This window comes from Delphinapterus leucas, chromosome 11, assembly GCF_059928025.1.
Source record: "Delphinapterus leucas isolate spDelLeu-1000000601 "Yukka" chromosome 11, BTC_Dleu_Yukka2, whole genome shotgun sequence".
Classification (NCBI taxonomy): Eukaryota; Metazoa; Chordata; class Mammalia; order Artiodactyla; family Monodontidae; genus Delphinapterus; species Delphinapterus leucas.
In genome coordinates this window covers 68,386,185-68,409,266 of record NC_143139.1, presented here as the reverse complement: position 1 = coordinate 68,409,266, position 23,082 = coordinate 68,386,185, and the positions used below count along the sequence as shown (strand labels likewise).

Here is a 23,082-nt window from a genome sequence, read left to right as displayed (position 1 = left end):
TCTTCATGGGAAATATTTCCTGTGCATTAAAGTTTTACATTTACATATTTATGTAAGTAAATGGGCAGACCATATGTTCTTGGAGATAGAAGGGATTAGACTACTCCTTGCTTTAAGTAGCAAAAGCAATAACTGATTATTTTTAAAACTTTGGGTGAATAAAAGTTTCTAGTTTCGTAATGATTTTAGGCATTTCTCAATTACTCATAGTGTAAAACAACTTTTGAAACAAATTTCTTTTTTATAATTTTTCAGAAAGAAAAATATTAATCTACTTGTGTCAGGATAACTGCTGTGTAATGCCCACTTAATTTGTCCACAAAGAGATACTATAAATTCTGTAACTGGAAAACTGGCTCTATACTAAAAAACTGAACACACTATTTAGAACTGAGCACTTAAAAACTGAAAACCCTACAGCTGCAGCTTTATAGTAACAAATGCTGCTCTACCTTATAATTTATATTATCCTGCCTGATGTAATAATATGCTGCTTACAATCAACTATATAAGCACAATTAAGTTCTAGTTACGATGTGGCAACCTCTCTAATTTAATTACAGTACAGGAGTGACAGCTGTTGCAGTATCCTTGTTGATGGTGTCTACTTGTGAATATGAGGTATTCCATGGTACTTCCTCCTCCCTTTTATTAAAGATTTAAAATTTTTCCTTATGATATAGCAAGTTATTCTCTACCGCACTCTAGTTTTTTCCAAACTTATGAGATCAAATAAACTTTTACATTCATCATTTTGATACATGCATGACAATAATTACATAAATAGAACTGCCTTATGCTCTAAAAATTAAGGTCAAAGAGAATTAGTACTCACAGGTGTTCATTACTGCATGGTCAGCCTGATAAAAGAGCAACTGGGGCATAGTGGATGGTCGCTAAATTCTTCTTAAATAACTAAACGAATAAACTGTCCTAGCCCTATGGCAAAACTAAAATATTTATAGCATTCATAGTTTCGTTCCCTTACAAAGGATAATATAAAAATATTTGGAAGATTAATATTTTTGGTCTCTCATGAGTTGAAAATGAACTACTCCATCTATAGAAAACCTATGACTCATTCATTATATTTTGATAAAAGATCACAAATCAGTTTTCCACTTAATCGTCTATATTTCCCCAAATCCTTGACAGTTTTGGTAAATAAAATGACCTAAAATAGCTACAGATTTTTTATAGAGTTCACTCTCAGTTACTCTTGAGTTCAACCGAAGCAGTGTCAGTCATCTATGGTAGACTGTAATTACAAAAGTAATGAAAGCAATGACTGTTTTGCTTTATGTTCAGTGCCACAATCTCAAATCTATTCAACCTGGAGAAATAATATTGTTCAAAAACTCAGCGGCAAAGAGACTGAATCTGAGGCATGATTAGTGGCTTAAATGAATGAGAATATAACTTCAAGTAAATCATGTGCCATCACAACACCAGTTAATTACAATTTGCCTTGAATGAAGTGAGACATTCAGCCTCTAAAATGTTATCATCCATGCCATGTTATAAAGCCATAGCAAAAAATCCTTAAGCTAGTACCCTTTTTTTGTGGTTGCTATTTAAGGCAAGTTACCATTCGTAGCAAAATGCCCAAAATAAAAGAAAGATGAATTAGTTAAAGCATTCAACTAGGAAAAAGAAAACTATGTTAGTTGTCAATAATCACTTCTCTTCAGTCATATCCTTTTGGGATATTATTCCATATAGTAGATGATCCAGCATTTTCAATGTTATAACGTATTTGATGAAAGAGGCTATGAAGCAGCCCTCAAAAATCCATTTGCCTTTTTCTTCAGATGTTTGAGATCCGCATTTGACAATGACTATCATATATGTTAGGAGCGTAAGACCAGATTCTTCACATACGGTATTTAAAAAGTCAACAATCCTATAAAGTAGGTATTGCTCTTCCCAGTTTATAGAAGACAAAACTGAGGCTCAGAAAGGGAAAGATCAAGCACCTTGCACAAGGTGACACAGCCAGTAAATGGCAGAAATAAAATTAGAACCCTGATCTTATTTGATACAGGGATTGTTAGTACTTTATTAAATTACATTTAAGTAATTTTTATATTAATTTCATTTTTAATCAATACAACCTAGCTAAATTGTGAAGCTGATAATAATATGGAGATAAGATTAACATTCAGTTGGACTTCTTTTTCCATCCCTTTATCCATCCTCCCACTCATCCATCTCACAGTCAAGTAATGAAAACCACTATTTGTCTGGCAATACATAAAGAAGTATGGACAAGAGGCAGACCTGAATCATGTCCTGAAGGCTCAAAGTGAGAGAGTAACATAAGCAAAATGAATTGACTACTGGGTGAAATTCCAGAAGAATAAATTTTTCTCTTCTAAAGGTTTACTCCAGAAGGACTTTACAAAGGTGGCAGATAATGACAAAGACGTGAAGCTAAGAGATTAGAAAATCAAAGTAAGGAAGTTACAAGATGGTTTTTATAACACTTCAGCACTTACATGGCACATGCACTTATATTTTCATGTTTATACTGTATATTTGATGCTTCAAAGAAAAATTAAATGTTTGAAATAGTTGTTTGAGTAGTAGTCAAAGGATTACAGGGTCCTTTAGAACATTGCTGCTCAAATTAGTCCATGAGCCAGCACCAACAGCATCACCCAGGGGCACTGTAAAAATGCAGTACGCTGCAGTTGATCACCAGACCTAAAGAATCAGAATCAACGTTTTAACAAATCCCCAGGTGATCTGTATACACATTACAGTTTACAAGGTCTTGCTCTAACAAGTATAAGAAAAGGTTAATCCTCACTTTATGTAAATTGACAAGAGTTCCATAGAAGGAACAGAGTGGGCAGAAGAAGGAACACCAAGGAGAAAGAGGTTCATACGTCTTAACTTTCTCAGTGCTCCTCTCACTGGACAAAACAGAGAACCACAACGAAAGAGAAGAGCACTACTGGTTTCTTGAACTATTGAAACAAATACTGTAGGCAAGAAGCTGTCACTCATGCCTAGCCCAAATAGATATTCATGAAGAAAATTATTTTAAATAAAATAAAAGTGTTAGTATCTAATGTCATCCATTCAGAAAGCCTGCAGCAACATCTTAGGTAAAGTAGGAAAAGAATGATTCCAGAGATAACATGGCTAAAGAAAAAAAATGTAGTAGAAGAGCTATTGAGAGATTTTATATGTAACTCTATAGGTCTGATAGATATGAAAAATACATTGCCTAGGAAAAAAAAATACACTTCAAAGTAATTCTTGTTCTTTATACTGCTCTTTCACATCCCAGAGATCTCTTTAAATCCTACTATCTTGTTATTCTCTCACAGAATACCCTGAAATCTTATATAGCAAATATCGAAATCTGCAGTAATGTATTTATGTGTATTTATTTGTTTAATGCCTTTTTGTCTACCATAGTCAGATCCATAAGGGCAAAGACTGGGGTTTGTTTCTGTCCCTTTAATCTAACAATAAATATGGATTGATCATATTAGACAGATGAATATTTGCTGAGTGAATGAATCAAATAATGCATATGTATTAATAAGAATGTTTCTTTTTCTAGGCATCTACCTATACCAAGAAACTAAATAAATTTTATAAATACATTTGAGTTTCAGGCCCCAGATAAACATATGTATTTTAATCTTAAATCCTTTCTAGAACTTCACTATTTGCAATATTCTTTCCTGTTTTTCTACACATTTTTTAGTTTCTGTCTTATTTTTGATTGAAACTCTGTTTCCATAAACATAGAAAATTAGTAGCATTTGGTGACAACGACTTTAAATTTCAGGCATAGATGTACCACGTTTATATAGCAAGTGACTAAATAACTCTGTTTCTATATAGAAATTCTAGAGTCTTCCATTGTTGTAAGCCCTTCTTTCACAGCACTTGTGAAATCCACTTCAAGGAAATCCACTTCCTCCCGAAAGGAGCCACTAGGTGGTGTTGTGGCCCAGGACTAAAGCAGACTAACTCCTGAGTATCAAGCTAGGAGTTTCCTATTCTAATTCAGCTCTACATTCCCAGATACCTCCATTCTTGGAAGCCTAGTAATGGCTATAGGGCCCTTGAACACAGGTATCAAGACAAATCAAAGCTCTTCATAGTGCTTCACTGAAGGAGAAGATGACCTGAATACTTTTAATTGAGGAGATCTTTTAAGTGCAACCTCTCTCAAATAGGAGAAATATTTCATTAGCAACTTCACTGATTGAGAGACAAAAAAAAGCAGACTCCAAGAAACAGAGAACAAACTAGTCGTAACCAGTGGGGAGAGGGAAGGGGGGAGAAGCAATATAGGGGTAGGGGATTAAGAGGTACAAACTATTATGTATAAAGTAAGCTACAAGGATATGCTGTACAACACAGGGAATATAACCAATATTTTATAATAACTATAAATGGGGTATAACCTTTAAGAATTATGAATCACTATATTGTACACCTGTAAGCTATATATTGTACATCAACTATGCTTCAATTAAATAAATAAATAAAATATGCCTTCTATTAAGATTTTTAAAGCTACATTTTAGTGAACCAATCACAATTCAGTATGAAAAAAGTATTATAAAATACCTGCTGTAAAGTATTCCAAGGGCCACACTGAAGAATTTCTAGTGTACTCAAAGGGGGCATCACGTTGACTGGGCATTTTACAAGTCTCTTTCTCCTAACAATTTTCTTCTGTTGATTTTGCTTGAAAATTTCAAACCAGGGTTTAAATGATTTTATCCAAGCAAGCCTCTTTTCCTCAATAGAAAATATAAGTGTTGGCTCTGGTACAGAGCAGGTCACTATATTTTCACATTCAGTTCTATTTTCATGACATTCTTCTGGAATTTCTTTAATCTGAGACTTCAGAGAGTTTATTTCTTTAAAAACCAAAGAGTTTTTTGCAGTATTGCCACCCAAGTCTTCACAAGGAGCATCTCTACCTAAACTATAATTTTGCTTGTTTATTTTGCCTTCTACATTTATCATAGCATCATTGGTGTTAAAAACCAAGTCACTATTCAGAGCACTGCCTTTTGGGTTCTCCTCAGTTTCTTTAGATTTTAAATCAATTTCTTTTTCTTGTAGTGTTATATTTTCCCCTATATCTGCAGGATTTTCTAATTTTAGTGGTAGTGGTTTTTGTTTTATTGAAATCACTGAAATTTTCTTCATATTATTGTCTTCATGTAATGTTCCATTTTGTTCTGATATCTCTTCTTTTTCTACTTGTTGTATCTTATTCTGTTGATTATCATCGATTATTTTCTGTGCTTCATTGTTTACCTCATTAATTTCTTGATTATGTCCTAATATTATTATTTGGGTTTCTTGTCTCATAATCTCATTTATGGAAGGTTTCATGACTTCTTTTTGTATTTGAGAGTTTAATTCTTGCAGCTGAAACTGTTCTTTCACATTTTCTTTTAGATCTAGGTTTTCCAATTGAGTTTTTTGGTCTATGTTTCCATAATTCCTTGCTTTTTTGACCGATTCTTCTGAACATTGTTTTGCTAGGTTTTCATTTTTTTCTTCCATTTTAAATACTGGCAAAATTGCTTGGCTTGATATAGATTCTTTTAATTGCACTTGTATTGATTCTTTCAATACAAGGTGTCTATCTACATTTTCTCTCTTATTCGATTCTTCAACTGGCAAAGGGGGAGCACCTTTCCACTTCTTTGACTTTTCATCCCCTAGTCTTCGGGCTACATCATCCTTATTCTTTGATCTATCTTCAACAGTTAAATATTTGGCATTATAATCTCCATTTTTTAATGCTCTACTTATTATTAGCTGTTTTCTTGCAGCTTCTCTTAATCTCAATTTTTCCTTCTTTAGTTGTTGCTCTCTTTCTTGTCTCAGGATGTTCTTTTTTTCTTCATATTCTTTTTCTCTCCTTTTCCTTCCCTCTTGCTTCTGCTTTTTTATCTCTTCTTCTATTCTTTGTTCCTCCTCTAATCTTTTTCGTTTTTCTTCTTCCATTTGTCCTATTTTTGCTTCCTTTTCCTTCCACTCTTGAGCTTTCCTTTTCTTACTTTCTATTTGTTCCTTTATGATTGGGCCATATTTTTGGTAGGCCACAAATGCTTTATATTTAGCTTGAATTTTTACAGCTGCATTATGCTGCAGTTTTAACAAACGCATTTTTTCTTTTTCCTGTAGGTCTTTAAATTTTTTTCTTTCTTCTTCCATTTGTAAATGCAAGTTTCTAATAAATTCCTAAAATAAAGTAAGATAAATAGTAGTCAGCATAAATTAAATGTGAGATGTTACTAAAGTATCCAAAATATAGATTGAGAACAAATACTAAAACTGAAATCATAGTAAAGTCAATACAAAATTTACTTAGAGGAACTAAAGTAATTTATTTTAAAGGGTATATTAATTTTTAAAATATTTAGGAGCTTCTATCAAGTTAGTAAGTTGATACTGTAATATTATGGCTATCCTAAGCCACCCAGACACAGACTGAGGAATTCCTTGAAGACAGAAAGCTTATGAAATCTGAATGATACAGAGGAAAAGAAAGAAAAGCCTCAAGCTAAAATCTGTGTAGGAGAAAAGGACTTCAGACTTTCCGAGATGGGAGTTCTGATAAAGGAACTAGCACAGGGACTGCAGAAGTGGGGAATTATTTTGTGACTTATAATACCAGGAAGGTGAGGTAGTACATACAAATAAGCCTAGTTACACGTCTTAACCTTTCTCAACTATTAAGAAAGTTGATAAACACATTTTGCATTAAGTGAGATAATCTGGAGGTAGGTGAGAAAATATCATTGTCACTAATGTTCTAAAACAAAAGTAAACAGATCAACAAAATTTGGCAAATATTTGAGAAAAACTAACACAAAAGATGTGAAGCAATAAAAATGCTTCAATAAGAAGGTGGAAGAGCCAATTTCTGAGAAAAGAGCTATTTAAGTAAAAATTAAAATAAAGATATTTTTAAGAAAAAAATGTGTAAACAAGAATAAACTCATATAAAAATGAAATGCAAGTCCTCAAATAAAAATATATGACTCACTCAAATAAAAAAATCAATATAAAATTGCTGAACAGCTGATTGCCTAAACAAAAACTTCAAAATTAGGTGTCTCCCAAAACAACATATAAAACACAAAGCTATGAAATATATGTCAGAGATGTTCAGGTGTAAAGAGGATCAACACAGAGACCTCAACATATGACTAATAGGAGTTCCAAAATGAAGAACTGAGAAAAACCAAAGGAAAGAGAATCATAGAAATATATGTCTTCTAAACCAAAAACAAAAGGCTGTTAAGATACAGAGTTAACTTCACACACACACACACACACACACACACACACACACACCACACAATGATACACTCATATACTAGATACTAGCAATATTTCAGAACACTCCATGAAGGCAAGGATTATTTTCTGTTTTATTCACCGCTGTATCTTTTTTTTTTTTTTCACCGCTGTATCTTGAGTACTTACAGAAGTGCCTGGACACAGTAGAAAACCAGCAAATATGTGTGGATGAATGTAAAAAGCGAAAAATCCCAAAGCTTCAAAAGAATGTAATGAATGAGTACCAAATTTGCAATCATAGATGGCATGTGAAAAAATAAATAAATATGCAATAGAGTTATATCTTTAAATTGTTAAAACTAAATGGTAATAAACCTGCATTCTGTGTCCAAGAAAACTAATCATTCAGTTTTAAAAGCAAAATAAAAGCATTTTCAATTGTGCAAAGATTGAGAAAACTTGCTGTCCAAAAGTATATTTTTGACAAGTATTTAGCTATATACTGCAGGAAGGGAAAACTGAGTCCAGAAAGCAGAGGAAGACTGGATTCAAAGAACACTAATGATCAAAGAAACCCTTAACACTTAGCACTTAAATTTTTTATTCTGTCTTCTTCTTTCCATCATTTCACTTAAGGACTCAGCTGCCAGCTTACTGCTGCTCCTTTTTAGGTAATGTGTCTTTTTTTCTGGCTGCTTTTAAGATTTTTCCCTCTTGTCTTGAATTTCAATACTATTAAATCCCCAGGTGTGATTTTCTTTGTATTGATTCTATTTGGAGATCTTTAACCATCTTCAAATGTTCAGACTGATTTTTCTAAAACAATTTGAAACCATTTCAACTATTATCTCTTTACACATAGGTTCTGCCCCATTCTCTACACTCCTTCCAAGATTACTATTATACACATTTTTTATATTTTCATTATGTATCACATATTTCTTGTATACTTTTCTGCTTTTCCCATTATTTTTTGCCGTCTCTGTGCTTAAATTTGGGTATTTTCTATTGACTTCCCTTCAGCTTCATTAATGTTCTCACCTGCTGTGTCAAATCTACTGTCAAACTTATCCATTGAAATTTTATTTTTATACACTGAACTATTCAACTCTAGAATATATACTTGGTATTTCATTAAAGATTCTAATTTTCTTTTCATATCACCTGTTTAATTATTTTGCTACTGCATGATAGTTATAGGTTTTTTTTTTAACATCTTTATTGGAGTATAATTGCTTAACAATGGTGTGTTAGTTTCTACTTTATAACAAAGTGAATCAATTATACATATATCCCCATATCTCTTCTCTCTTGCATCTCCCTCTCTCCCACCCTCCCTATCCCACCCCCTAGGTGGTCACAAAGCACCAAGCTGATCTCCCTGTGCTATGTGGCTGCTTCCCACTAGCTATCAGTTTTACATTTGGTAGTGTATATATATATATATATATATATATATATATATATGTCCATGCCACTCTCTCACTTTGTCCCAGCTTACCCTTCCCCCTCCCCATGTCCTCAAGCCCATTCTCTAGTAGGTCTGCATTTTTATTCCCATCTTGCCCCTAGGTTCTTCATGACCTTTTTTTTTTTTTTTAGATTCCATATATACGTGTTAGCATACGGTATTTGTTTTTCTCTTTCTGACTTATTTCACTCTGTGACAGACTCTAGGTCCATCCGCCTCACTACAAATAACTCAATTTCGTTTCTTTTTATGGCTGAGTAATATTCCATTGTATATATGTGCCACATCTTCTTTATCCATTCATCTGTCGATGGACACTGAGGTTGCTTCCATGTCCCAGCTATTGTAAATAGTGCTGCAGTGAACATTGTGGTACATGACTCTTTTTGAATTATGGGTTTCTCAGGGTATATGCTCAGTAGTGGGATTGCTGGGTCGTATGGTAGTTCCATTTTCAGTTTTTTAAGGAACCTCCATACTGTTCTCCATAGTGGCTGTATCAATTTACATTCCCACCAACAGGGCAAGGGGTACTTTAATGGCTCTCCTAACTCCAACATTTGTATTCCCTGAAAGTGAGCCACTACTGTCTTTTTTTTCTTATCATTCATAATGAACCATGTGCCTTCACATGTCTAACCAACTTTTTTTTTTTTTTTTTTTTTTTGCGGTACGTGGGCCTCTCACTGTTGTGGCCTCTCCTGTTGCAGAGCACAGGCTCTGGATGCGCAGGCTCAGCGGCCATGGCTCACGGGCCCAGCTGCTCCGTGGCATGTGGGATCTTCCCGGACTGTGGCACGAACCTGCGTCCCCTGCATCGGCAGGCAGACTCTCAACCACTGCGCCACCAGGGAAGCCCTAACCAGCTTTTTTTAATTTAGAGATGGCCAGTATAAACATACTTTTTCAGGAATGTGTTTGTATAAATTTTAAAAAGACTTGGAAAAAATACAATGATAGTTAATATTTTTAGCTACATTATAGGATTATGGGAAATTTTATCTACTTTTTACTTGTAATTATTTAAAATAATTTTATATAAAAACTGTGGAGTAAATTAAAGTTAAAACAATAAACATGTCATCAGGATCATCTTAAATTTAAAGGGGTTATTTAACACATTCAATTAGTTGTGTTAAAGAAATGCAGTAACCTCTTATAACAATCCTCAATCATAATGAAATATTCGTAATAGTATGTTTTCTCAAAACTTAAAAGAAATTTTACAATTACAAGAGTATATAGACATGTTCACTCATTGAACCAGTTTATTTTCCTTTTCAAGACATTCTATTTCAAGGAGAGCTTCTATAACTAAGGTATTTTTAAAACTTTAGTAAATTAAATCCTATACCAACTAGGCAATATTATTTTAAAATACCCATTCCAAGCATAGTAATTTACTTCAAATGGAGAATGATTATTGTGCTGCTTAAAAACAACAAACACATACCTCATGCTGTTTAAACTTCTCCTTCCATATTTTCTCCTCTTTATGAAGTTCATCATTCATCTTGTCCTGTTCTTGCTGAGCATATGATAATATTGAAATATTATATTCAACTATCAAACAATATTATGTTTATTATGTATGATTCTTACGACATATATTTGTAAACAATGGTTAAAGATAACAACTCACCCAATGGTCCTCAGTTATTAGTACTGGGATAACAACTTTAATCCCAACCTGAAATATAATAAAATGATACCTAGGGTTCCCATTAGCATATAAAGATATTCACAATCTGGGTAAGTCGTTTTATTTATTTGAGTTTATTTATATGTTTATTCATATAATAAAATGCATTGGCTAGAAATACTCCTGGACAATGCAAAAATTACAGATGATAATGTGTGTTAAGATGGGTTTTGCATTACAATTTTTTTCTCTCCACACCATTTCATTTAATTCACATAATAAATCAGTTCAGAGGGTAATTGTTTTCTTTCATTAACTCTTTATTAGCATCTATTTTGTAAAGGCTCTGCAGAATAAAAAAAAAATCAGTAAAATATAATCCCCTCCCTCAAAAACTTTACCTTTAATAATATGGGAATGCAATCATACATTCACACGTTGCCCCAAATTTAGCAAAATAAGTTTATCACAAAATAAGAACTATAAGGATTATGGTAGGAATAGGTGCTATAATTAGAATATCATGAAAAGTTTCATACAGAAGATTGTTTTTGAAATTATTAGGCTTTTAAGAGATTAAATAAACATTTTAGGCATTTATTAAATGTTTTTGAGCTAGGAAAATGATTACAGCTCTGTTTTAGAAAAATTATAAGGTTACATTTGATAGAATTAGAGAAAGTAAGTCAAGGAGAGACACTAAGGAGATCAGTGAGGTAGGTATTAGAGAAGTCCATGTGAGAACCAATGAGGGCCTTCTGCAGATAGGGTGGGAGGAGTCAGAAGAGACACAAACACGATGTAAATATGAAATGGTCATAAACTGCCAACTGCCTGGATAAAAGGAAGTGAGAAAAGTTCTTTGGACATTATCTTATAGGAATTGTGGGAACTTTTGATGGCATTTAAGCAGGGAAATAACTTTTTTTAGGAAATAATTATCCTACCAACTGCACTATGGTGCATGAGTTTACAGAATACAAGACCAAAAGTAGGAAGATCAATTAGAGAGTATAGTAAATATTCCAAGCTAGACATTAGGACATCCTGAACTATGGGGTAGCAGTAGACATATGGATGAGACAGTGAATAATATAACTATTAGAAGGAAGAGGATAGTAAAAGAGAGAGAAGAGTTAAAAATGGTCCATATCTTTCTAGCTTCGACTATGATGATAGTGTAACTCATCAAAATAATGAACACCAGAGGAGGAGCACGATTCAGAAAGAAAGACAGTGCATTCAACTTTAGATACATTAAGTTCTGAGTGTAGGAGAGTTATGTAGTTCGACTTTTTTTGTTATAACTATAGATTTGGTTCTGAACAGCCATAACTGTGTTTGAGATTATCAAGAGAGAAAATACATGAAGTAAGAAAAGAAAGAACAAAGGATGGAATCCTTGGTAGGACCACATTCAAGGAGAAAGAGAAAAAGAAGCCTAAAATAGGTATCAAGGAAGAACGGCCAAACATGTAAGAAGACAGTCAAGGCAGTATGGTCCCACAGAAGTCAAGAGAAAAAGAAATGGTCAGCAATCAAATTTTTATTGGCATGAAATGCTAAAGAGGCAAAAATAAATACTGAAATAGAACCTGTGAGTATGGTTCTAGAAGCCATTGGTTATTTTTGTCCAAGCCAATTTAGAAAACATTGATTATTTTTGTCAAAAGCAGTTTCATTCACTGGGGCGGTGGTGGAAGATCCCTAGCAGATTTAGGATTGAATGAGAGATGAGGAAATGGATTGAGCACAAATAACTACTCCTTAAGAAGTCTGCCTATGATAAGTAGACCTAAGGAACAGCTGACGTGAGACATATAAAGGAAAATGATCTCATGATTTTTCTTTTGTTTCTAGGACAGGAGAAAACTGAACATGCCTATAAGCAATAAGAAAGGAGGAAGCTGTAGGGGTGTTTCAACATAAAGGAAAACTGGGGTAAACTGGATGGAATGATAGAATATAGAGCAAAAGCTAGCCTTTGGTAGAAGAAACCTCTCTTACTGAGATAAGAGCAAAGGCAAAAAAAAAAAAAAAGGCAAAAAGGCGACCACAGAGATTGATGCTAACTAGATGCAGGATAAGAAAGACAAAGAAGTTTGTAATCAATGCAAAAATGTTATGTGATAATTTGCTAATAACGAGGAGGGAGGAGTTGGGTAGAACTCTTAAGGAAAGAGATTTATGATAGCTGTTTTGGAAAATGGAAGAGGAAGCTAACAAAGGACACAGAATAGAATTACTAAATAAGTAAATTATTTAGGATCCATCATTATAAAATTACGGAATGGTCTCACTGGAAAACTTTTAAGCCCCAAGGTAAAACAAAGCACACATTTAGAAACTCATTAAACCTACTAATGTCATATATATTTTTTAAATCATAATTTTATGATAAAGCACAAATTACTTTCAAAAAACGAGTTACAATTCTTCAAGGGTAGGGTCCTGGTGTTAAATCTCTTTTGTATCATGTAAGCACATAGCTGAAAGCTTTGCCCTTAAAGTAGTCAGTAAATTTTTGTTACAAAACAAATAAAAATGGCAACTTAGCTGAATAGAATTTTAAAATCAGATGTTTTTTAGAAAATATTTGAAAATATCACTAACAACCAATAGCAATAATACGTTTTACCACAAGCCAGCAAACACTTCTCTAAGAATCTACATTACATTCACTCCTACTCTGGAATTGGAAAAAAAAAAAAAAAGCTTCTGACTTTTGGAAATGACTAATCTGGTCTGTGGAAAGGAAAATATAACTAAAAGAAAGTTAAACATTCATCGCTTACTATTAGAAAAAGCCATGGCCAAGCTGGTTCAACAATATTATCACTTTTTAATTTATTTATTTTCTATATAACCAGGAAATGCAGTGTACTCAACATTGGAGGCTTGAATACCCTGAACTGTCTATGTGACTACATGCTAAGGTTCTCTATATGGAACACTCAAACTAGTAAGTCGTGAGTAATATAGAAGGCAACTTTAGTAATGTAAAACAAGAGATGTAAGTCCTGTCTGTTATCCATACATTCTAAACGGGCTAATGGCCCACAAGTAGGTCTTAGAAATCCACCAGTTTCTCAATATGCCACTACCATGACCTGAGGATGAGGACCACCTGAGGTGCAGCTGGGAGGAAACAGAAATGAAAAAAAACTCAAAATTCCTTCACACCAAAAAATTTCTAGTCCCAGGAATTAGCTCATTTATGGGAATGAGGCATATACCATCACCTACATGGCTAAACCACTTCAACCAAATATGTTTTACAAAATTGCTAGATATCAGACCACATAGCAAGGACATTACATGATTGAGAAAATCCTATTGCCTTTTTCTATGATTAGAAGGGTGTAAAAAAGTAACAACTTATGTAGTAAATGTCAGCTTTTTTAGGACAATCTTTGAAACTATGAAATTTCAAAGCAGTACCTGAAATTCTAATGAATTTCATGAAAACCAGGCAAGGAGTCCATATTAATACTGTTAATCCACAGTCAACTGCTTTGATTATTAGGACTAATTAAAACCCATAGAATGGAGCTCAATTCACACCATAAACCAAAACATCAATACTGTTCAGAAGTAGATACTGATTTTTTAAAATGCATGAAAGACAAAAATTAAAATTAAAAAACCTTACCTTCTGAATATTCTCCAATTTCTTCTTTTCAACTTCAAACTGTTTCATCCAGTAATGTCTTTTTTCTTCTTCTTCTTGAAACTGCTTTTCTTCTCTATCCCTCTGAGCTTTGAGAGTTTGCTTCTTTTGGTCTTCTAGTTCTTTCTGTTTGTCTTGCCAAGCCTCAAAGGACTGCCTACATCTTTCTTCCACTTCACAGTATCCGAAATTTATATCGGCATCATCTGTATTCATGAGGAGAAAAATTTTTAAATCAAAACAGTCAAATCTGATCCAGTGCAGTTTAAAAGTAATTTCAAAATAAATAAATAATGTCAATATATTACCAAAGTAAAAGTATGCAAAATACATGTAAATTCCATTGCATCAATAAAGAAGTCACATAACTTGCCTTAAACTATTCCATAAGACTTCTATAAAAACATAATGTGTGTGTGTGTGTGTGTGTGTGCATGTGTGTAGTTAAGGGATACATAAGGAACACAGTTAAGAGACACTTAAAAAATTCAGGTCTGCATATATCTACTGCAGTCAGCTATATATGTGGAAAATTTTTAACTCTACTTACATGAAGTTAAATTAGGAGTCATAAAAAAAACTATGAGAACATGTAATTAAATAAGCATAGCAAGTACACAATATTTTTCAAATATTGTGACTATATTCTTCTAAATGTCAAAAGAACTGTCTACTTTTTTTCAGATAATTAAGGTCAATCACATAAAAATTATCATAAATATCACCAAGCAATTTAGTCCACCTGGCAAAACATGTTCATCCACAGGCAAATCACAAGGATCAGGCTCTGGAACAGAATCAGGACTGCCACAATGAGTTTTACTTCTCAGAAATTCTTCTTTTTCTATTTCAGATAACATCTAAGAGGTTAAAAAAGTACCAGTGATTAAAGAAAAACAAAATAGAGAGTAAAGCTATTATTTTAATAATGCATTAAGTATTTACATACACATATATAGAACTTTATTTACTTCAAATCACTCTCAAATACAATTCTATATAGCATATTGATAATTATTCTCTTTATGGTGAAGAAAAATGTTTTTTCCATGCAAGCGCACTCTGTTTTACCCTCCTAATGTTTTTCAGAATTCTAATTACTTTCTAATATTTACTCACAATATTCAATTAAACTGCTTAATAATCATGTCAAAATGTTTCTACTAATATGTGTTTTCCTCCTAATACCTTTCTATATTTCTTATCTGCAGCAATAGCTCATATATACAAATTGCTAATATATTCAGTATGTTTTAAAAACAGGACTATTCTCTAATTTGCCCTGACTTACACACAAGTTATAATTTTGATTAATACTTTTCCATAATTATACTTCTATATATTCTAGCTTGAAAGGTACAAGATATCTATTCCACTGAAGTAGCAATATGATAATTCAAATTAATATATTTCAGGTTTGAGGGTTACCAAAACAGAGAGTAAGAAACATACATACAAGTAATTTTCACATTATGCTAAATACACAGAGAGTAAGAATAGAGTAAGGTAAAATTACAGTTGGGTAAAATGAGAAGTAAAAATGATTTCAAGATGCTGAACCTGTGGAAGAGGTTTTCTCTTAAATACATCTCCGGGAGTTTCACCCAAAAACGCTAGGCTCTCCTTTACTCTTACTTTTTTACGGATGTTTCTGTTTTACCGTTTTTTTAAAAAAAACTAACATAAGATATTCTACGTTTAAAGTTTCCACAGGGTATTTAAAGTCTCCACTGGATCATAGTACATTCCTAAGCAAAGTAATAATATTAGAATATATTTCATTGTTTTCCTTGGAGTTTTTAGGGAAAAAATACTATTCAATATAGTTCTGCTCTCCTATCTACATTAAATTCCCAAGTATTGATGGTTCAAATTACTATTTCTAATATTTTTAAAGATTGAAATTTGTATTGTTTTATATTATATGCCAGAGGAGGAAACAAATCCAAAAATTATTAGCTTAAAATAATTAAATTTTTAAGCCAGTGAACTTTAAATGCTACGTGAGAGGTAAAGGTAAATTTCTAACTGTAATATTGAGTACTTTCAGTCAAACAACATATACCTTCATTAATTGTTCTGGATTTTCTTTACATTCAGTTCGTAATTCTATCCTTAAATGCATATGATTATTAGAAACTGCTCCATAATCATAGCCTATAAAGAGAAAGAAATATTATAACTTTAAATATTAGAGCAGGACACAACATGTTAAGATCCCAAACTATTTCATCATCCTTTAATCTCAAATTCTACCACAGCATATTCTTGATCAGTAACTCAAAACAATAGGAAATACTGAAGAACAAAGAACATAGGAAATCTGTAATCTTTATTCAAAAATAAAAATAACAGATTTTTAGATCTCTTTATCACCTTTCATATTCTAGACTGAAGTTCATTTTCCATGTACACAGAATAATGCTGTGTTTAATATCACAATGACACCTTGATTAGAAACCAACAAAAGTTCAATTCTACCTGCCACAAACTAGCAGTATAATCTTTCAGCACAAGATACTGAAAATGCTTTAATAAAAGTCTTACTTTAAAAGATTACAATTATTAATGTGTGAATGAAGTAAACTTTCATTCCCAATTTTTTGAGTTTTTGTTGAATTTTATTGTGTTTTTATCATCTGTGCAGATGTAGTTATGTTTCTTTTCCTTATTCAATTAACATGTTTTATCATGGTAATGTTCCCTAGTAGTAAACTATTTTTTACAGATGACCATTCTGCTAATTAACTGACTATTCACACCTATTTTGTCTATTATTATAGATTTTCTTTTTCAACACCAATTCACAACCTCTCTGGCATGTTTTCTTATGTGAGAGCTGAAAAGCAAAAATAACATTCTCCAGATGCCTTTGAAGCTAGGTTTCTGAGGGTGATTTAGGTTCTGCCAATTGATACATTTGTGTAAGTCTTTCTTTTCTTTTCTTTTCTTTTTTTAAAATTTATTTATTTATTTATTTATTTTTGGCTGCATTGGGTCTTCGTTGCTGCGCGCAGGCTTTCTCTAGTTGCGGCGAGAAGGGGGCTACTCTTCATTGCGGTGCACAGGCTTCCCACTGCAGTGGCTTCTCTTGCTGCAGAGCACGGCTCTAGGCACGCAGGCTTCAGTAGTTGTGGCTCGCGGGCTCAGTAGCTGTGGCACATGAGCTCAATAGTTGTGGCTTGCGGGCTCTAGAGTGCAGGCTCAGTAGTTGTGGCACACAGGCTTAGTTGCTCCACGGCATGTGGGATCTTCCCGGACCAGGGCTCGAACCCATGTCCCCTGCATTGGCAGGCAGATTCTTAACCACTGCGCCACCAGGGAAGCCCAGTCTTTATTTTCCTAAAAATATTATGTGTGAAGAAAGGCAGAGAGAGAGATTTTCATTTTTCTGGCTCAGACTATGATAGAGGGTGCTTTGGGTTGGAGATAGCAGGGTATAGTAGAGGATTAATGTCTCTGAATTTCTTTATTATATCAGCAGCTCCTGCTGCAGCCCAGTTCTACAATGTACTTGCATGTATATTTTCTACACTTTGGATGTTCAGCTTAGAATCTCTTTCTTCAGTTCTATTAACAATTCTGTTATTTATTGTAATAGCTAGTCTCCAAAGATGTCACTCCCACACTTCCTGGTATGATACCCTGTGTAGCCCCCTCCCGCAAAGAATCTGTGCTGACCCTATGTAACCACCAGGATGTAGTAGAAGTGATGTTGCATGACTTCTGAGAACAAGTCATATGAATCTTTACAGGGTTCCATCTTAGTCTCTTGATATTTTGTTCACAGGATGCTATTTCTCAGAATCCAGGTGCCATGCAAGCCATAGGGAGAGACCACATAGGTGCCTCCAGCTGACAGCTCCAACTGAACTCCCAGCCAACAATTAACATCACTGCCAGTCATTTCAGTGAGCCATCTTAGAATTCCAATACAGTAAAGACTTCAGATGACTGTGGCCCTAATCAACACCTGACTGTAAATGCATAAGAAATGCAAGCAAGAACTGATTAGCTACAGTCCAGTCAACCCACAGAACTATATAAAAGATAACAGCATACTGTTATTTTAAGCCACTAAGTTTGTTTTACACAAATACTCCCCAAAACCTTACTCCTTAAAGTAGCTAAAACAGCTTTTGTCTACAAATGAGAGCCCTAATCAGTACATTCATATTCGTAAATAAAATTAGCCTCAGTTTCTCTTATGTATGTGTATGTGAAGCTTGCACAGTTTTGTATTTAACATGTGCAGTTTGGGGCTTCACTGATGGTGCAGTGGTTGAGAGTCCGCCTGCCGATTCAGGGAAAACGGGTTCGTGCCCTGGTCCGGGAAGATCCCACATGCCGCGGAGTGGCTAGGCCCGTGAGCCATCGCCGCTAAGCCTGCGCGTCCGGAGCCTGTGCTCCACAACGGGAGAGGCCACAACAGTGAGAGGCCCGCGTACCGCAAAAAAAAAAATAAAAATAAAAAAATAAAATGTGCAGTTTTTTACAAATGAAATATTATATAACATGCAGATTTTTTTTGCTCCTTGATGGATTGGAATAATTCAATTGCAAAATTATCCCTAGTTCCTAACGACACTTGAGAAGAAATCTCTTTCCACCTTCAGCCAAATTATTGATTTAATCATGTCTTCTCCTTTATCAAGCAATTTTGATAATTTGAATTTTCTTAGAAAATTATTCTATTCATTGAGACTATCAAACTTATTTGATTAGAGCTATATACATGGGATCTTATAATTTTCTAAACCACTGTTATAACTGTAGTTATATAATCTTTCATGTAACTAATTTTTTTATAATTATATTTCCTTTGCTTTTTTTCATAATTAGGCTCTATACTTGCCAATATATTTAAAATACATTTTCATTGTATAAACCTTAGTAAATAGAAATAGGAAAACCATTAAAATCCCCCATAACTCGGCTATAGATAAGCACCGCTAAAACCTGAAGGGTCTACATAAGTCTTTATATATCCTTTCACACAGGTACTCAGAACAAAAACCTTGGAGCCAAATTTCCTCTCTTCCTTTCATACAAATCCATCAATAAATACTTTTGTTTCTTTCTACCTTAAGAACGTTTTCTAGAATGCGACTGTTTTTCATCATTTCTACTCAAATCACTCTCATCTCTAACCACACTACTGTGACAGTCTTGTAGTGGACTCTTGCTACCTCAAGCCATCTCCTTTGCAGAGTCTCCAGAACGATTGTCTCAAAATATGTCAGATTCTGTCACTCCTTACTCAAAAACCTTCATATACTCAGAACAGAATCCAAAGTCCACACCTTGGATTGATAAGAGCCCTGTATGATCTGACCCCTTATTTTCTTGGATATAACCACAAAGGCTTACTATTCTTTGAACATATTACGCCCACTCAGTGTGCCTTGGCCTTTACGATTCCCTCTTTCTGGAACACCAGCCCTCTAGACATCCACGTGACTCACTTCTCCTTCATTGAGATATCCCATGTGGCTTACTGTCTCATTTCAGTCACTACTTAAATATCACCTCCTCAGAGAGGCCTTCCTTGACCTACCCTATCTAAAATAGCAATCTTCAATCTCTATCCCCTTCTCTTTTTTCTCTTTTTTTTTTGGTTGCACTGGGTCTTAGTTGCGGCAGGTGGGCTCCTTAGTTGTGGCATGTGAACTCTTAGTTGTGGCATGCATGTGGGATCTAGTTCCCTGACAAGTGATCGAACCCAGACCCCCTGCATTGGGAGCACAGAGTCTTAACCACTGCGCCAGCAGTGAAGTCCCTATCCCCTTATCTTAAAATCCTTCCTTCATGGAAGTTATCATTATTGAAATATTACATATGTATTTATTTGTTTATTGTCTGTCTCCCCACACCAGAACATTAGAATAAGAGAGGACCTTTGCCTATTTTGTTCCCTGCTGCACTCTCAGTGGCTAGAGCATATCCTTTCACAGAGTAATATTTTTCGTATAAATATCTATGAATATCCACATTATAGTTTATACTAATATTTTTATAAATGACATCAAATTTCATAATTTTAATAGTATATCATGAAACTCTTTATGTTATTAAATATTGTCTAAGCTGTATTTTTTTAATGAGTGTATTGTTAGACACACCAATGTCCTGTTGAACATTTAGGTTGTTACCATTTTTCATTATAAACTAAGCCAGGATTAATTCTAGTTAAATCTTTGTTCATTCTATTATTCTTAGAATAAATTGGCAAGAAGTAAATTTGCTCAGTTGAAGCAAATAAAGATTGTGAGGCTTTGATATAAATTATATTTTTCTCCAAAAATATGTATGAATTGATACTTCTAAAATAGTCCCACAATTAGTTTTCTTTTCTTTAACATAAAGTAATAGAATGTCTGGTTTTAATTAGAACTGGTAAAACAAATTGTTAGTGGCTAGTACTTACTGGAGACGTAAGGAAGGTAGTAAGTAAAACAAATGAATGAACTAAATTGAACAGACCAATATACTACGGATATTTTATTAGAGATAAATGCACATACCTGTATATGACAAGAGACAAGAACTTCAAGCAGTTTAATTTTCTAAATTATAAATTATTCATTATTCATACTTACAGAAAACTTATCTGCCAAGCAGATGAAAACTGTACTTACTTAAAACATCAGTATCTTCCACGTCCTGAAGAATGAGCTCTTCAACAGTTTTACTTTTATTCTTTATGACGTTAATACAGTGAAGAACTGAGTCAGGTAATTCATCTAAATCCTAAAAATGTAAATAATAAAAGAAACTGTAAAATTCTTTACTAAAACTATGTATCAAAATCTGTTTTGATATGCCAAAAATTTGAGTAAAATGTGTAAATGAGGTAAAAGGGCTCCGTATAAAGAGCATAATCCAAACAAATATATTTGGTTAAAATTTGCTTTTAATTTTCAGGTGGTTATAAATTGCATCCATGATTCTGTTGGATCTCATATTCGAATGAATAATTTCAGAACTTATGTCACAGTTAAATTAGCTGTGAATAAAAAGATACAATAATATAAAAATATTATTTTCTCCAAAAGTATTATGTAGGTTATTGCAATCCTAATTAAAAATCAAATTGTAATTATTTTTTGAAACTTGACAAATGAGTTTTTTGAAAAAAGCTTAGTTGAAAAGATTTTGAAATAGCAGAACTACTAAAGGAATTTGACCCATTTTATATTTAAAAATATAAAACCACTATAGGGCAAAAATTAACACAATAATGGAAAAGAATAAATAGCCTTGGATAGATCATATGTATAACAACTAAATATATACAACAGATATGACAAATCAATTGAGAAGAGGTGGATTATTCCATAAGTGACCCTGGGAATATTTGTTAAATATATGCAGGAAAATTTTAATTAGATCTACTTTTTATAACATAGCTGAAAATAAGTTTCCATTGGATTAAGGATTTTTATATAAAAGAATGAATCCATGAATAACTTTTCTAGGCGTATAAACATTGGAGAAAATACCCAAATGAAAAGAAAATAAATGTTTGGTTTCCAAAAAGGTAACTATTCTTTGGTCTAAAGATTTCACATACATTTTGCTTTTTATGCATATCTAATCACATTAGAATGCTCAAGATTAAGTAAAAAAAGCAGGATACAAACATACACATGTGTGCAGATACGTGTATATATACATACACATACTTATACGTATAGTACAATCCCAATTTTGTGAAAAATGCACACATATACATGTGAAGTTATAGGTAATTTCTACCTTCAATATACCTTTTATATTTAAATATCTACTAATATATATTGCTTAAAGGTGACCCTAAGGAAAAAATGAGATAAGTATACAAAACACACTGAGAAAAGTAATATTTCTCCTAAAAGGCTTATCCAGTTAAAAGGCTCAAAAATATAACACAACACTTACTGTATCACTATTATCACTCTGGGTTTCTGATTTTGAATCACTATCAAAATCATCTTTTTCCAAGGAAGAAATGCTGATTTTATCCAATTCAGCTTCTATTTCTTCTTTGAGCTTTATATCATCATCATCGTTGTCTTCCATCATCCTTCATAATAAAACACAAAACCATTTAAAGAAAATTGAAGAGGCTAAATGCTGGTAAAACCTATAGGTTCTTTAATGTGCCATACGAATCCAACATGCTCTAGGTAAAAATTTAGTTTAACATAGCTTTAGTTTAACAAACTTTTCTCACACCTTATCATGGCTGTACTATATATTGAAGAAAATGTTTTCTCCCTATATTCATTCATTATTTCTTTAATGTGTTGACTACAAAATGATCAACTCTAATAGTACTCTTAAATTCTCTAAAGGAAAAGTTACATGGAATGAACTGGCTTACCTTTCTGAACCAAGAAACTTCATACTAAAATTCATTTTCATGGTAATAATTAATGGCAAAATACCTCTGAACAGCTTGAGTATTCAGAGATTAAAATACTTATAAGAGAACAACCTATGTCTATATATGGGGAAACATGTGGTTAGTTTCTACTCATTAAATCAGAGTTGTTAATTCCACCAGATAGCCACATGTTTTAACCAACAATAACATGTTGCAATAATGGCTAATACATGGCTTATAAGTTCAATATTTATTTCATTTAAATCTCTAATGCTTGTAATGGATATGGGTCAAGCAGTACATTGTAGTAGGTCTTCACATCATCATCGTTAACTACCATCATTAGCTTCCATGTATTAAGTACCTGTGACAAACCAGGCACTAGAAGACACTTGAGTGATTGATAACTTAATGGGTTAAAGGTCATTATAGTCATTGTATAGGTGAGAAAACCAAGGTTGGAAGAGGTTACTTAACTGCCATAGTATGATGCTAGTAAGTAATGGAAGCAGGATCCTAATTCAGAGATCCTGAATCCAAAGCCAGTGCTTTTCCCACTATCAAATGGTATCCAAACTCAGTCAAGCTCATTATCTGTCCAGCAATCCCTTGAACAACTTCTAGTCCAA

General features: G+C 33.3%; 1 protein-coding gene across 1 annotated transcript in view; it reads right to left on the bottom strand.

The window, feature by feature from the left end:
- LRRIQ1 (leucine rich repeats and IQ motif containing 1) overlaps positions 1-22,420 on the bottom strand; it is a 196,710-nt gene extending 174,290 nt beyond the window's left edge. The window contains exons 1-7 of the mRNA XM_022552414.3: positions 22,006-22,420; positions 20,724-20,835; positions 16,151-16,242; positions 14,828-14,945; positions 14,068-14,291; positions 10,227-10,301; positions 4,600-6,237 (exon numbers count right to left, since the gene is read on the bottom strand). Coding sequence (XP_022408122.2) covers positions 4,600-6,237; positions 10,227-10,301; positions 14,068-14,291; positions 14,828-14,945; positions 16,151-16,242; positions 20,724-20,835; positions 22,006-22,149 — 2,403 coding nt within the window. The 5' untranslated portion in view covers positions 22,150-22,420. The remainder of the gene's footprint in view (positions 1-4,599; positions 6,238-10,226; positions 10,302-14,067; positions 14,292-14,827; positions 14,946-16,150; positions 16,243-20,723; positions 20,836-22,005) is intronic.
- Between the last annotated feature and the right edge of the window lie 662 nt (positions 22,421-23,082).